The following is a 15,406-nucleotide window of genomic DNA, read 5'->3' as shown; positions in this document are numbered from 1 at the left end:
CCTGCCCCACTCCTGCACCCTTGCTGTTCTGCTGGCTTTTTGTGGGAAGCAATTAGAAACAGTATGGGTCAGAACATGACCAAGGACAGAACAGCCCAGGCCCAGGGGACCAGGCGCAGACAGGGGTCTTTCTGACGTCCCAGAATTTAAAAAAGGAACTAGAGGACAGGGTGCCCCCAGAGTGGGCAGTGTGAGTTTTTGTCACCACGGACTCACAAGGGAGGTAATGTATTTTGGTTGCAATGAAGTTTAGACAAATGATTAACGGTAGTTCCATTATTTAAAAGAAAGTAAAGCTGCCGAAAAATTCAACTGAGCAAAGATGGGAATTTACTGCAATGTAATGGGAAATGATTAATCTTGCCTCTGTTTACTGCACTGCTCATAACACGTCTGATTATCACAGCTCCACGCTGGGAGTCGGCTGGGCGGGGGAGCTGATGAATAATGCAGAGCTGCCCTGCTGCTGCTTCCCGCCTACCTTGGGGTAGTGGTAGGACTTCACGGTGGGGTAGACGGAGCCGGTGTAGGTGGGCAGCTCCATGACTGGCACCCGGGAGTCGTTGATGGTGGCGTAGGCGAGCCGCGTACCATCTGGAGACCACCAGTGGGCGATGTGGGTCTTCAAAATCTCCTCTAAGGGAAACAAACAAAGCAGAGGACTGCGGATGGCATGGAGGGCATGGATGGAGTGTCGGCCAGTGCTGCCCGGGCACCACGGGAGCTGGACAGGAAATCTCGAGCCCCCTCGGGGACACTTAACTTCTACAGCCTCTGAGGCGGCTTCCCTGTGCCCGGGATACGCCTTCATTTCAGAGGCGCCTGGTCTGACCACCAAACCCTAGCACAGCAAACCCAATCAATCAAGGCCCAACCGAACAGAGGCTAACTGTCTAAAAACCATTTTTTGGGGCACAAATTTGAGTATGATGAGCCCAGCAAGTCCTTTCTGAATTGACTTATTATTGTTCTGTTGTGGGTTATTATTTTAAGATGATCAGAAAAAGAGAATTAGAGGAGATATATTCACTCTGAAGCAGGGCACACCCAGGCAGAACCAAGTGAGGAAGTAAACTGTGTTGCAGGTTGAATCCCAGAAAATCGACTTGCAGGAGACGCCTAGGGATCGCGCCGGCGCAGAGACCCCCGCACGCACAGCCGTGCAGGAGCGGAAGGCATTCGAAGGCCAGCAGGCTCCGCACTCTGAAGCACGGAGGAGATTTCACTCCACGTGGCAGAAACAGAATGGCCTTCTCTTCTGCGGGACCGAAGAGGAAAGAGCAATCCTCTCAGGCTTCCACCAGGAGCACCCATCACTCCTGCCCGCCCCAAAGAGTCTTGGCTAATTAGAGTTTTGACTAGGGATGAGTGCTGTAGGATCTGTTATCTATTCTAGAAAGAACAATTCTGCTGTGTCTTTTGAACAAGCCAAGAGAAGACACTTCCCAGGTACAACTCGTTAGAGTGCTAGGGTCAGAGGAGCATCTCGGTGCGAAACAGCTCTAAGGTTGGCGGATTCCTCCTTGTACACGCTCTGTATTTTTATAAACCAAATCCCCCTAGGTTTGTTTTTAAAATAAAGACCAATACAGCTCTATAATCACATACTGTGAGTCCCATTCACTGGTCGTTATTAGGTGTAGACCATAAACCGGTTCTGTGAGCCTGTGGGGACAGAAAGGTAACTGAGGCGCCTGAGAAAACAGAGTGAGTGCTCCAACCACTCAGGGAAGGATGTGAATCGGAGTAGAGCCGAGGGGTGACGGCCACCGGAGGGAAGGGTCACAGAGATGAGAGAAGCAAGGCAGCAAGGCCAGGAGCTGGGCCAGCCTGATGGCCCAGCCAGGGGGGCGCGGGGATCTGCCGGCTGCAGGATGGAGACGGCGGGGGGCAGGGGGGCCAGGGGTCAGGGCCGCGTCGGTCAGGGCCCTGCTGCAGTGGCTACAAAAGCATTCCACAGCCAAGTTCAGGACTGAAAGTGGGGCACTGCAACTCCTTCTCCCGGGAGACTGGCCGACCAGGCAGTTTGCCCCTCCATCACTGGCTCCACTGGCCTGGTTTCTCGGTGCGACAAGCCCCCATGTTGCGTGGGGCCTGCACTAGCAATGCTAGGAGTTATTCCCTTCATGAAGTGCTGGCCTCCCTCTAGATACGTCTCCCTGGCCCTCCGAGGGCTTTCCTCCAGGCCTGCTGGCAGCCTGCAGGGACCCTGACCCAGGGTGACCCGGGACCAGCACCAGACAGTAGAGTCTCATCCACCACGAAGTCCCTGGCATATCTGACTTCCCATCACCCGGACGCATCCCAGGCCGGCAGCACAGCTGATCAGTGAAGGACGGTGAAGGGGTCCCGAGTCCTGGGTTCTGTCCCTGTCCTGCCATCGACCGCGGAGGCCCTGAACAAGCCCCCAGCTGTCAAACAAGGGGCACAGCGGCTGCCTCTAACACGTCCTCCCTGACAGCATTTTGTGACCTTGCGGCATCCGAGAAACGACTCAGAAGCTTCTGCAGAGCCGATAAAAACCCAAAGGTCTGCTGGGGGGTGGCGGGGGGAAAGGAAGTCAGCCAACTCTCCAGTGCTTGTAATCTTCCAATGTCTTCGGCGGCCGGCAAAGTGACTTTCAGGTGCGGGTGTGGAAGGAGGGGATGGAGAAATGACTTTATCCAGCACCACCTGACTCGTCTGGCCGGCGCGTGTGGGACAGTGGGGAAGAGACTCCAGCAGATGGCCAGCTGGAAAAAACAGGCACCATTCGCAATGCACCTTCTGGGCGGTTCTGCACCATGGCGTCGTGCTGCAGGGCTGGGAGCGCGGGGACATCAGGGCACGAGGGGAATCACTGGCAGTGAGCGGGACACAAGGGGCAGAGGGCCAAGGAGGTGGCATCCGCCTGAAACCAGCCCCGCGAGCCTGGCCACGGCTCTCACGGCACATTCATTCACGGCCAGAAAATCCCCACAGGAAAGCTGGCAAAGTGGGTGCAACAAAGGCTTCTAGAAGAGGCAGCATCGCACAAGAGCAAGCAGACAACACAGTCCCTGCTGATACAACTCTTCTGAGGCTTCTCTTTGACCCCGAGCGACCTCCTGAAATGGGAGGGACAGCAAATCAGCAGCCCTGAGGGGTCCTGCCACCTTCACCCCCAGACGGGCCCAGGGGTGCAGGAGGGCACTGCTGGCTTCTCATACACCTGTCATGTGTCCACCTCATTTCTAGAACTTGCCCTCAGACCAAAAGGAAACGCTCCTGCTTTGGCCTGGTCAGTGCAGGGCAGGGGGTCACACATGCAGGGGTGAGAGGGACAAAATCAGGGGAAAAGGGAGGCCTGATGCTGGGCTGACAAGTACTATTTCTGTCCCTTCTGTCAGCAGATGCCAGAGTATTTCCACTGAGCTCAACGCATTGCTCAGAGAACACAGATGCAGAAAAGGACCACAGGCTTCAGACAATAAATGTGCTGGTCGGAAGGGAATCTGGAAACCACACAGTTCAGGGATGACAAATATCTGGTGTGTGTGTTGGCACATGTTCCTTTCAATTCCATCCCACAGCAAAATGCTCACAAATAAAAAAGAAATTCCTCCGTGCCAAAGACCGGGCCATACACAAAGGGTGGCTTCAGTTTATTTTCCCCAAATGCCCTTTAACACATTGTTCCTTGGTGTTTTTATTTTCCTGTGAGTTAGCTGCTCATTAAAGAGATAAAGTAAGGATAAGAAACTATGCGGAAAAGGACCAGGCAAATGAAATCGTGACATTTTTGTGTTAATTGAGAATGTCCCTATTCTCCAAATGTTTTCTTCAGGCTTCTAGCTTAATGAGGCAGTTGGCTTAAATGCCATGAATCAAATGTAGTTTATGGATAGAGTTTTGCAGGGAAAAAAACCCTATTTCTTCAACTAAATTAACTGCATGAACGCTTGGCTTGGAACAACAGGAGAAACTTGCCTTTCTGAGCAAGTACAAATAACTCGTGAGAACGGGAGGATACAGCTTTCCTTCCGCCTTCCCTGTCCCGTCCAGGGACCTTCTCAGAATCAAGTAAGAAAGATACATTTGGGGACATTCACTTGAAGAGGCAGAAATTTTTATCCATGCAGCTTAAGCTCGCAGTAGGATCTGGGCCCATTTCCCTCATTTCTTGTCATCGTATCTCAAAGAAGCCAACTCCACTGCGTGAATGTTGTCATTCATGCCACACACGTTAAGGGCATATCCATATCCGGAAGGACAAAATCCCCTTTGGGTTCAAGGTGATGAAGGCCAGTCCAGCCAAGAGGAGGAATTCTCGAGTTTTCCAGATGCAGAATAAGAGGGGGCCCCCGAGGTCGGTCCACCATGGTTGCCCAGAAATCACTTAGGGAGGTTCTCAGGGAAACGCGGGAATGGTGGGTGCTTCCTGTCACAGACGCTCGGGCCCACTCCAGGCCTCACAGTCAGTATATATTGGGGTGGGGGAAGGGCACAAGCCCCTTTTAAGCAAAAGCTCTGCAGGTGACTTTTGTGTACTTGCCGGATAATATGTCACATCTGATCAAACAGGCACTGCATTCTGGAAATGCATGCCTATGGTCTGCTGACAGAAAAATGTCACCTGCCATTTCAGTAAACAAAGGATGCTGCTGCCTTAAAGCCACCAGCCACTGCAGCCCACAGTGCGCCCTGAGGGGAATTCAGGATGGAGAAAAACAGGATACTGGCCCTAGATCGTGATGATGCATATCTAGGAATAATTTCAGTGAGACCAGACTCCGGCATCTTCCCATACATAGAAAAGCCCTACAATCATGAACTTGAGATGTCTGGTTTTTGTGATTAGCAGTACTTTTTTCATATTTGATTACATGATTTTTTTCAGCAAAAACTCCTGTATATCCTGGTTCCTCCCTTTCCTCTTTGGAACAGTCCCTCAGAGCTATCTGAGAGGCTGTCTCCCAGGCTATAGTCCTCAGTAAGGTCCCTGAGTAAGACACAACTTGCATCTTTTAGGTTGTGTGTTTTTTTCAGTTGAAGGTCTTACTAGCATATAGGAAACACGCTTCCAAATTATTGGGGGGGGGGGTGTATACCTACTTGAACAGAAGAAGAGTAGGTTCTGCTTAAGTCTGTTGTAGGTTGAACAGTGTCCCCCTAAAAGATATGATATCCTAATCTCTGGTACCCATCAATGTGACCTTATTTGGAAATGGGGTCACTGCAGATGTAATTAAGATGTACATTAAGATGAGGTCGTACTGGAGGCGGGCGGGGGCCCCTAACCCGATATGACTGGTGACCTCATGAGGAAAAGTAAAGAGACACAGAGACAGACAGGAGACATTGCCAGGTGGTGGCAAAGGCGGAGAGTGGGGTGATGGGTCTACAAGCCAAGGAACAGCAAGCAGGCAACCACCAGAAGCTGGAAGACACACCCTGATTTCAGACTTTCAGCTTCTAGAACTGGAACAATACATCTCTGCCGTTTAAAGCCATCCAGTTTGTGGTCTTTTGTTATGGTAGCCCCAGGAGCCCGCACAAGGTCATGACTGTATTGGTTGCCATAGAACCAGCTCCTTGCTGGGAGAATGCTGGTAGGAGACAGTCAGCTGAATTCTGCCCTGAAACTCAGCAGGGTGAATTTCTAAGCCAGACCTGACAAGAATGGGGGGTGCCCACTGGCCTGAGCCCTAACAACAAGCTGGGCTGGACCTGGCCTCCTCCGCCCCCGGCGCACACGCACACATGCATTCATGCACTCACACACACACGTCTGACGCTTGTGCTGGGCTGCCTCCTGCAGGCCCTGGCATGGACCGTCCCAGCCTCCAACGGGCGGATTGAGTTGGCTTGTCTCAGCTTCCACCCAACATGCTGGGGACCTGCTGTGACTGGGACCCTTCCTGAACCCCAGTCAGGTTCAAGTACATTTTCTGGTTTAACATGCGCCAGACCCTGCTGCAAGCACTGTGCATGGGACAACTCATCTACTCCTGACAGCCCTCACGCTGCTAGATAAATCTCTCCTCTTCAGGTCTAATCCCCTGCAATTACACGCCGAGGTTCCACCCACCCTCCCGGACCAGACCTGGCGCGTTACTGCCGAGCGCTCCCCGCACAGTCTTCAACCAGGAGAGTCACCAGGAGTCACCACAGGGACACAACAGCAGCAGGAGTCTCAGTGCCAGGCTCGGGGTCAGAGCCACAGCCCGAGGCTTCCTCGCTCCTCAGACGGCCGGCTCTCCTGCCCGGATCCCTCTCCCGCCCTGTGCTCCCCCGAGGCCCCACCACGCCTCCACTGTGTCTGCTCACGATTGGCAGAGAAACCTCCACCGCCCCTTCCTGAGCCTGGTGATCAACAAGTACATGTGCGTCTGAGGGATGTCATGTTTTATTCTACAGCCTTCACCCTCGCCACATACTTCACTTGCCTTTGCTAATCTTGGATACTCACAAGAACCCTGGATTAAGCCCCTTTTTACAGCTGAAAAGCTGGAGGTTGAGAGAAATTAACTTGATGGAGTTGAAGACTGAGGGCTCTATACATCCTAAACCCTATGCCAGAGCACGGGAGAGATGAAATTCTGTAGTCTGAAATGCAGTAAACAAAATATGACCACCACTCCCACCCCTCACCCAAGTGAGCAGAAACCTCAGGACTGTAGGGGCTGGGGACACAGAAGGTCTCTTTCTTTTGGGGGGAAATTAGAGAAAGCTCTTGGGGAGGTGGCATGCGACCTGTTCCCCAATAACCCATCCTTTTTTTTAGAAAAGGAAGCAATGAATCACAGCTGGGCACATGGTCTTCCAGAATAAAGACCCTTCCCCGCCTCCCGTGTGTAGGGGGGGAGGTGTGAAGTCAGGTGTGAAGGGGGGAACTCTTGCCTATGGGCTAGGACAGAAGGTCTGAGTAACTCCAGGTCCTCCTTTAAAGGAAAGGGGGTGACGGCTACTGCCTTTTCCCTGTCCTGCTGGCTGGAGAGCAGACACGAGGTGAAACTTTGTAGACCAAGCAGGTGGCAAATGCCATAGTATGGACCTAAGGGGTCCAGAGTAGGTCACAAAGTTCCTGAGGTCCTCAACGTCAGACAAACCCACAGAGCTAGAGCTGTAGGTCAGTATCACTCGCAAGTAGAAGACAGAGTGCCAGCCATCTGGGGGGTCTGCAAAGGACCCGCGCCCAGGAAAGGACACTAGTTCATCTGTCTTCCGACAGCGCTTTAACAAGAAAGAGAGACTTCTACTTCCATTCGCAAGCTGAGGCCGGACCTGCAATCCCCCAGGGGGCGGCCTCTGCACCAGATGCCGGAAAACGAGGGTCCACAGGGGTGATGGAGGGTCGTGCAGACCTGGAAGGGCGTGCGGAGAGGCAGCGGGGAGAGACAGTGGGTACCAGGAGGCCGGGGACAGAGGCAGGCTTGCGTCTCCCCGACTGCTGCGGCCCAGGCTTCCCCAGGCTGACAGGCCGCTCGGGACTGGGTCTGGCTGAAAAGAACCCCAGGGCAGACGAGGGGCCGCAAACATGAGACAGAAGGGAAATGAGAGGCTTCAGAGCCCTTTGGGGAACCTGCTGCCGTGTTCTCTCAGGGCTCTTCCAACGCACGTGCTCCTGCAGGACCGGCTCCTGCAGCCTCACCTTCCTGGGGCAGGCGGGAAGGCCAAGACCCATTTTTATCCGGAGCAGGAGGCTAAATCTGACCCCGCACACACATTTCTATGAGCTGTGCAGCTCGGGATGGGGGAGGGGTGCAGAGACACATCTACGTTCTCTCTGCGTTTCTGAATGGCCAGAGGTCACAGACAGCCCCGCTGCCAGCACGGCAAGACCAAGAACGCTCATCCTCCTGCTTTTGATTCAGCCGCCTGCCATTTCTCCACTTCAGTTATTTCCCGGTATCTCATGCTCCAGCTCACTACTGGGGCGGGCCAGCCGCACCATGAATCCCCTGCTGCCTGGATTTTCTGTCGAGAATGCAGTAGTCAGGAAGCAGACTGTGTTTTCTTAGAGATACAATGTAAATTCATAGACTGCCTCCAAAAGCAGAAAATAAGATGTTCCTGAATTTATAATTGCTGCAGAAGTGGCTAGACCATCGCTTAAGGCAAGAGGTTCACAGGAGGCCTTCTGTGTCTATGGCTTCTAAACTCCCAGGTCTCGTAAGCTTGACCGATTACCTTTTACTGTTTTCCCCGAGGCCCTGTAGGCTCCTGTGCCACACCTGGTCCATGAATTTAACTACTAGGTGGACTCATCTGGGGGAGATCTTAGGGTACACAGCCACTTGGAGTAGACAAACGTCAGAAGCATCTTCCAAGGCTGAACCCATAAAACCCTCTTGACATCATTTTTGGGTTATTAATGCTCTGTTTCCCTGGGGAGTCATTTATACCTTAGTACAAATTCCTCTACTGAGCTCGACACCTTGCTTAGTGTGGCAGACAGTATTTTCCAAAATTGGCCCTGGCGACATTTCTGGGACTTGATGCTCTCCTATTAATAAGAGGTGAGGCCTTGGTCCCTTCCTCTGGACCCGGAGCAGTCCTCTGCAGCCGCTGAACCAACAGGATGCAGCAGAAGTGACGTATGTGGTTTTTAAAGCTGGGTCATGAGAGGCCGTGTGCTCCCGCCCCGGGCTCTCCCTGGCTTGGGCTGCTCCCTGTCGAGACCGCCCACCACACTGTGGGAAAGCCCAGTCACGTGTCAGACGTCCCCGCCAGCACAGCTCGGGGCCCAGCTGGCAGCCAGCATCAGCCCTGGGACGCCTGAGGGAGCGCATCTTCAGGTGGCTCCAGCCCAGCCTCCCAGCTGGCGCAGAGGAGAGAGGAGAGCTGTGCCTGCCAAGCTCTGCCCACCTTACAGGGGCCACTGTTTAAGCCTTTGTATTTGGACCACTGAGAACAACTTCAGCTAAGAAAAGCTTTGAAAAGAAAGATGGCCAGGGGAGGAAGAAACCTGGGCTGGTGGGTTGGGCTCCTGTTCCTGCGTGGTCATCTTTCTTTGGAGCAGTTTTCCCTGCTCTTTCCTCTTCACTTTCACCGCGGGCACTTGAGGGACCTTCCAGCACTTATGCCGCTGCCCTCTATTCACCCGCTCCACGCCCGGGCAGGGGACCACGTGTCAGATATGTTCATTCACCCAGCCATCCGCCCGCTCATCACTCAGTGGATAAGCAAACGTCTAACAAAGCAGACAGAGGACACGCTCAGTGCTGGACACACACAGAAACCGGCTCTTACGACGGTCTTTCAGTGCCTCGGAGAACGAGAACCACGTCTGCTGACTTGTACCCCTCCCCTGAGGAAGCACTTTAGAACAAAGCTCTCAGTCTGAACTCGTTTATTTTTGAAGTAGGGGGTCCCAGCATGGGCCTCGGCCAGGATTCAGACAAATGTGAGGAAGGCAGGAGATGCTGCTAAGAGCTGGATTTCCTGAGGCTCGGGGACGGGGAGGGGAAGAGCCAGCCAGTCTCTGGTCTCTGTGCTGGTCCCGTGGCCTGGCCCTGGGGTCAGACCCTTGCCTCCTAGGGCCTTCTGCCGCCCCCCGTGCCGGGCCAGAGGGCAGCTGCTCCTGGACAGAGGGCCCCACGCTCCTGAGCCGCGTGCCTCATGTGTAAGTAGATTCCCGCCCCGCATCCCCTCCCTTACTCTAAATTCCCATGCTGGTGTGAAGGAGGTATTAAGGTCCTAATCAGGAAGATAATCAAGCGATAATCAAACACACGCAAACATGAGGGGCCCTGAGCTGGAGGGTGTGCTTTCCGGGGAGAAGAAGCCGAGTCTGGAGAACTTGCAGGAAGACGAACCCGGCAGGGACACAGGCCAGTGGCTGGAGAAGCTGAAGACACAGGGCCCCTTCTCAGGCCCAATCTCGTGCTCGTTATCAGAGTTTTCTTCTGAGGAGGGTCCCCCAAGAAACATGAGATTTGGGCCCCACAACAGTGAGCAATGTCCTAGTAGAGAGAAAAGTGCCTTTTGGAGAAAAACCCACACAAAAATAGCATCACCTAGGAGAATGGATTCCACCTGCTACTCCGGAGGCCACTTGCCATCTTGGGGAGACCCGGACCCCAGCTCTGATCCCGTGGCTTTGGGCCTCTCTTCCTTGACTGTGAAATCAGGGGTTTGGCTTACATTACTTTTTCTCAACCTTTCTGAATATGAGCACACCTCCTTACAGGAAAACACTGCAGATTCCACATTTTAATCCAGTTTGAAATAGTCAACGTGTCTTTTAGAATAATTTGTATTTCGTTCATCACAAGACCACCTGCACATATTGGACGGACAGTTAATTGTACGGTGGCGTACAGTTTATTTGGTCCCAAGGATAAGCAGGCGCGGGCGCAGATTCGCAGACGCCCCGACCAGGCCCCACGGCCCATTTCCCCACCCTGACTTAGATGTGGACGGAACTTCCTTTGAGCAGGTTCTAGAATGTCCGCCACCAGACAGAACACCATCCTGTTTCCTGAGCTTCTGGCAAAGTAACCAGCAGCCACGAGCAGAGGGTGGCCAAGGCTGCGGCAGGCTCTGTCTACTGGAAATCTGTGAGTCTAGACCAGCCCGAAGGCAGGCCTGGCCGCGGCGGGCGCACTCGGGATGTGGCGGGAGGCGCAGAGCAGACTTGGTGCTCGGTGAGGACACGAGCTCGGGCCCCTGCTCCTCGGCCCCGGCCTCTCTGAGCATCTCCTGATCTGCCCGCCGACCTGCCCCCAGAGGACCTGGAGGTGGCCTCCAGGGCTCCAAAGCCGCTGGCGTGCTGGTGTCAGTGAGTGGGGTCGCGGGCCCCTGTTCAAGGTCAACATTCCTGCCTGTGTGCCCAGGACCTTCCCCCGGTGACCACGCTGAGCACCAGCTACTCGAGCGCTGTGATGCATGCTCTGGGGTATAGAAGAGACTCAAGGAATTGGCTTCTGCCTTAAGGATCTCACACAAAAGGGAAAACCTTACCAGGGACCAGGAAAAACGACACCTGCACATAAGCATCTGACCTCCCTCATCCTCAGGGCAGGCGGCCACAGGAAGAAGGGGCTCTTACTGCAGAATGACTTTGCCTGCATTTAAAAAATCATGCAAGACCCCAAGCAATGAAGGCTTGTCGGCCCAGCGTCAGTTGTGCGCTGTCTTCGGGTGGGGAGGTCGGGTGCAGGAGAGAAGAGGGAGCCTGCGTGAACTGGGCTGGGCTCCTGCAGACGCCATGCGGATCCCTGCAGGGCAGGCACTTTCCCAGGCGCTGGGTGGGAGGAGGGGTGGGTGAGGGCCGGGGAGAGGCTGCGTGTGACCCTTGGAGGGACCAGAGGTGGATGGGGAGGACGGTGTCGACCGTGGTGGCAGACCTCGTTTTCCTCTGTTCTGCTCTAATGTTCAATGAGTAGCACGTGTGCTAAGTCAGGTATCACACACTGCTGACCACTGGGTGGCGGTCGGACGGGAGGGTGACTGCCCATCCCTGAAGGCGTCCTGGAGAGGGACCTGGAGGGAACCATGTGCACAGCATCCTGCCCTACACACGTCGGCATGCGGTGCTCAGGAGGATGGACCCTGGAGCTAGACTCTTGAGCTTCACATTCTGGCAGGGCCACTCACAGGCTGTGTGACCTTAGGCAAGTGACTCAGCCTTTTGGTGCCTCAGTTTTCTCATCTGTAAAATGGGGATGATAACAGTATCTACCTCACTGGGTTGTTGTAAGAGTTATATTAGTTATTATACATGAATACACTAGCAAGTCCTGCACAACATCTGTTATCATCATGGAATGCACATCAGCCTGGGTCTTTGGAGATTGGTCGTCAGGGTCCCAACTGAGGGAGCAGAAGCTCAAACGCAAGATGAGCCTGGACCAAACTGATGTGGCCACTGTGGTACGGCCTTGTGTCTGGTGTGCCTGGGCACCTGGTGACAGAACCGGCTCGCCATCAGGGAAACCTCAGTGTCGATCACCCTTGCCGCTGGTCCTGGTAATTGGAGGAGAGAAAAAGCAAACGGCTCACGCTCCCTGGAGGGCCCTGGCGGGTTATCTCTGCCTCGCCGGGAACAGCAAGCCGCAGGGGATACACTAGCTGCTCAGGGCAAGAAGCGTTGCTGCTTTTTCATTGTTCATTTTGTAAAGCGCCTGCAGAAGTTATATTGCCTGCAAGAAAACAACCCCAAACCAACCCCCACTGAAGTCCTGCCCACTTTTCTTTTTTATAATTAGTAAGACCTTGGCGAGGATAGTAACGCTAGGAAGACAGGGCTGATCCAGGCAAAGTGAAGAAGAAAGCAGAGGTTACCTCGTCTGGCAGCCCTGACACAGACAGCACTTCACTGTGACCCCTCCTCTAACCCCAGGTCTGGGCCAATCATTCTTTCCTTCTTCCCATCAAAACTTACAGGCAAAACGTTCACGCGTGTGTGTCCACGTGCATGCGTGTGTGTTTCAGTAAGTTTTCATTTACCCCTCCAAACAACCACTCCAAGTAGGTACCATTATTACCTTTATTTTTCCCTTAAGGAACTCAAAGGGATAAAAGTTTAAATAATTGGCTCAAACGACACAGCTAGTATGTGAAAGGAGTATATTTGTGGAAAATACTGGAAGAAACATTTCTCTTTGCTATCTTCCCATCTCCATTCTGCTTTTCCTACCACTCTCCCACCACAGCCCCGGTGCCCACCTGTGATTCTGGATCCCGTGCGAGCCACTGAACACGAAATGAAAATGAACTTGGCCAGCAGATCTCCAATCACCCCCCCAGTGCTATTCTCTGCAAGGCCAACTGCCAGGTGGTCAGGCAGCCCTGGAGAGAGTCCGCCATTTGTGCCCTGGCGCTGACCAGAAATGGTTTTAAGTTCAGCTCCTGAAATGTGTTCCATTTAATAGAGAACGTTCCACCACAGTACTCCTGGATGGTAACTTAATAATCTATAATAGTGACTGGTTGAGGTAAAACGTATTATCGACCCTACAGTGATTTTTAATTTCCTTAGACAGTCATATTTTTCTTCCTGGTATTTTGCCAAAGCTGATCATCCTGTTAATAATATTCACAAGAAAGTTAAAAATGACTGACATTCTGAAATTGGAATTTTAATTGGATAGTGACTTAACTACCAACTGAGATTTACCGCCGTTTGTATTTATGAAGAATCCGTTTCTTAAAACTGCTGACTCTATTTTGTCCTCTTCTGAAAGTTAGAATTTTTCACCACAAAGCAAAATTATAGCCTTAAAATTATATGTAACATTTCTTTTATACACTGACTTCAGCTTTAAAATTAGAAGACGAGAATATTTCATTTTAGGATGCACTGCAGAAAAAGCTCATTACGTTACATATTTTCAAAGAAAATCCTAACAGAGCAATAGTCACCTTAATCAGCCTGAGATAGCCTGCATAATTATTTCTTAATATCAGTGAAAACGTATTTTAAAAATAATGGATATCAAAAACAATGTGTATCAGGAAATTAGGTCTCAAGTTTTTGTATTTCTTTCTAAAAAAGAAAGTTAATTAACTGTGAATTATAAACAGCACTCGGAACAGTTTCCATACCTAACTGCATCAAATTATGAAATAGTCTTGGTTCTATTGTTCAAAGGACGAGAGGCTGCCTTTCGACTTGTACAGATAGGTCCTAACTAGGGAGACACAGCTCAGAAATTCGGTGTGAACGAGGGGAGGGGGATCCCGGTCACCCCAGGTACGGTCACACGGTGGTGCCACGCTGCCTTTAGCGTGGACGGGAGACTGCAAAGCAGGCAAATCCCCGAGCTCAGGGCCAAGCCGCTGCCCACAGCCTACCCCGTCCCCACCTGCTCCCGCCCCCTGAATTTCCCAGGCCCGCACCTGGCCTCAACCTGCAGTCGCTCAGTGTGCCTCGGGCTGAAGACGTGAGGCCCCAGTTCCAGGTGGGAAGGTGAGCTGCACTCTGCCCCAAGCCCAGACCACGTACCCGAGCGGAGAGCTCTTCCTCCGAAACCAGCTGTGCCCGTGGAGGGGAGAGGACGGAAGAGAGGTGGCGGCGATGGTCTGGGGGAAGCCCGCTCCTCCCCACACCACCCCCCTCCCCCCCACCCCTTCCTTTGGAGCAGCCAAGGTGGTTGCCATGGACGGCCTGAGTGGGAGGGCTCCGTGGATTTCACACGGGGACAGTCCTGTGGGGTCAACAGGTGTGAGCTGGTACTACCTGCACACCCAGGCCCCCCCAGGCTGGCCCCCGTGCACCCCGCGTGCACCTTTGTGCGCCCGCGTATGATATTACGCCGAATTACTGAACAATGACGCGAGTCCCATAAACCCCCGCTAAGTCCTGTTTTGTAACTTTGGCAACCCAACAATTTAGGACTACATTTTAGTTCTACACTGTTCAGAGGAAGGAAAGGCAAGATTTAGAGTCTGGGTGGGGCTGGAGGAGGGGGAGGGGAGGCCTTGGCGGAGCGGGATCAGGTCGCCCCTGGGGAGGCCTCCCACCTCCTGTGTCCAGAGCTGCTCAAATCCACTGAGAAAGACACCCCGGGCCGGAGGGCAAACCGCCCACACGGTGCGCGGCACACAGTGAGTGCTCAATAGATGGCTTGAACTGGACTAAAGAGAGGTGATCAGAGCGAAGGGGGCCCATGCCCTGGGGGCCATGTCCGTCCACAGGGCTTCCCCTGCCTTTGACGTGGACCCTACAGACTTCCCCGGCTCTCTAGCCCAGCCTGCGCGTCCAGGCCCCAGGACAGCCTGAGATCAGAGCAGCAGCGACAGGGCATTGTCCCGCACAACTGTCCTGCAAACAGGAAATGCTCCGCAAGTGCGAGCGTGAGAACTACCAGTGGTGGTGCCACAGAAATACCCGCGACGGCCACACTCACGGGGTTCCCCGGGAGCCAGGACGGGAGCTGGGCCGAGCTACCCGCCTTGGTCCACTGCTCACTTTCTGGCAAAACCCCAGCCCTGGTTAAATGCTGGTCTCTGACTTATGCCTGCACCAGTCTGGCTGAATTTGGCTCAGGGAAAACACATAACCAGGCCACGTGGTTTCACTTCGAGTTCACGACCTCTGGCTGCAAGCAGGACTAGAGCTCTTCCTACGCCCTTTTCCGAATCCACCCCTCCTCCTTCCCTCCTGGATAAAGATGTCCTACATGCGCCTGCTTCAGACCTCCTCCGCCCCTCCTTCTTGGCTTAGTAATCACAGGGACTGCCGCCAGCGCCCACCACCTCGCCATATGCCCTTGGCTCCAATGGTCACAGACACCTGTCTGCTCCTAGCTAAGACCAACCCCTGCACTGGTGCTCTGGACCCTGCTCAAGCTTACGGCCAGCAGTTGTCCACGCTCTCTCCTCCATCACGGATTCCTCCTCTTCTGCAGGATGGCGCCCATCAGCACACATGACGTGACACCTGCTACCTTTCCAGCAGCGGCCACCACCTCTCCTGACTGCTCGCCGCTTCCTCCCC

General features: G+C 53.5%; 1 protein-coding gene across 1 annotated transcript in view; it reads right to left on the bottom strand.

The window, feature by feature from the left end:
* DPP6 (dipeptidyl peptidase like 6) overlaps nucleotides 1–15,406 on the bottom strand; it is a 792,296-nt gene that overhangs the window by 121,519 nt on the left and 655,371 nt on the right. The window contains exon 9 of the mRNA XM_061198976.1: nucleotides 482–636. Coding sequence (XP_061054959.1) covers nucleotides 482–636 — 155 coding nt within the window. The remainder of the gene's footprint in view (nucleotides 1–481; nucleotides 637–15,406) is intronic.

This window comes from Eubalaena glacialis, chromosome 8, assembly GCF_028564815.1.
Source record: "Eubalaena glacialis isolate mEubGla1 chromosome 8, mEubGla1.1.hap2.+ XY, whole genome shotgun sequence".
NCBI lineage: Eukaryota > Metazoa > Chordata > Mammalia > Artiodactyla > Balaenidae > Eubalaena > Eubalaena glacialis.
The sequence above is the reverse complement of the archived record's forward strand: the minus strand, read 5'-3'. Positions and strand labels throughout refer to the sequence as shown.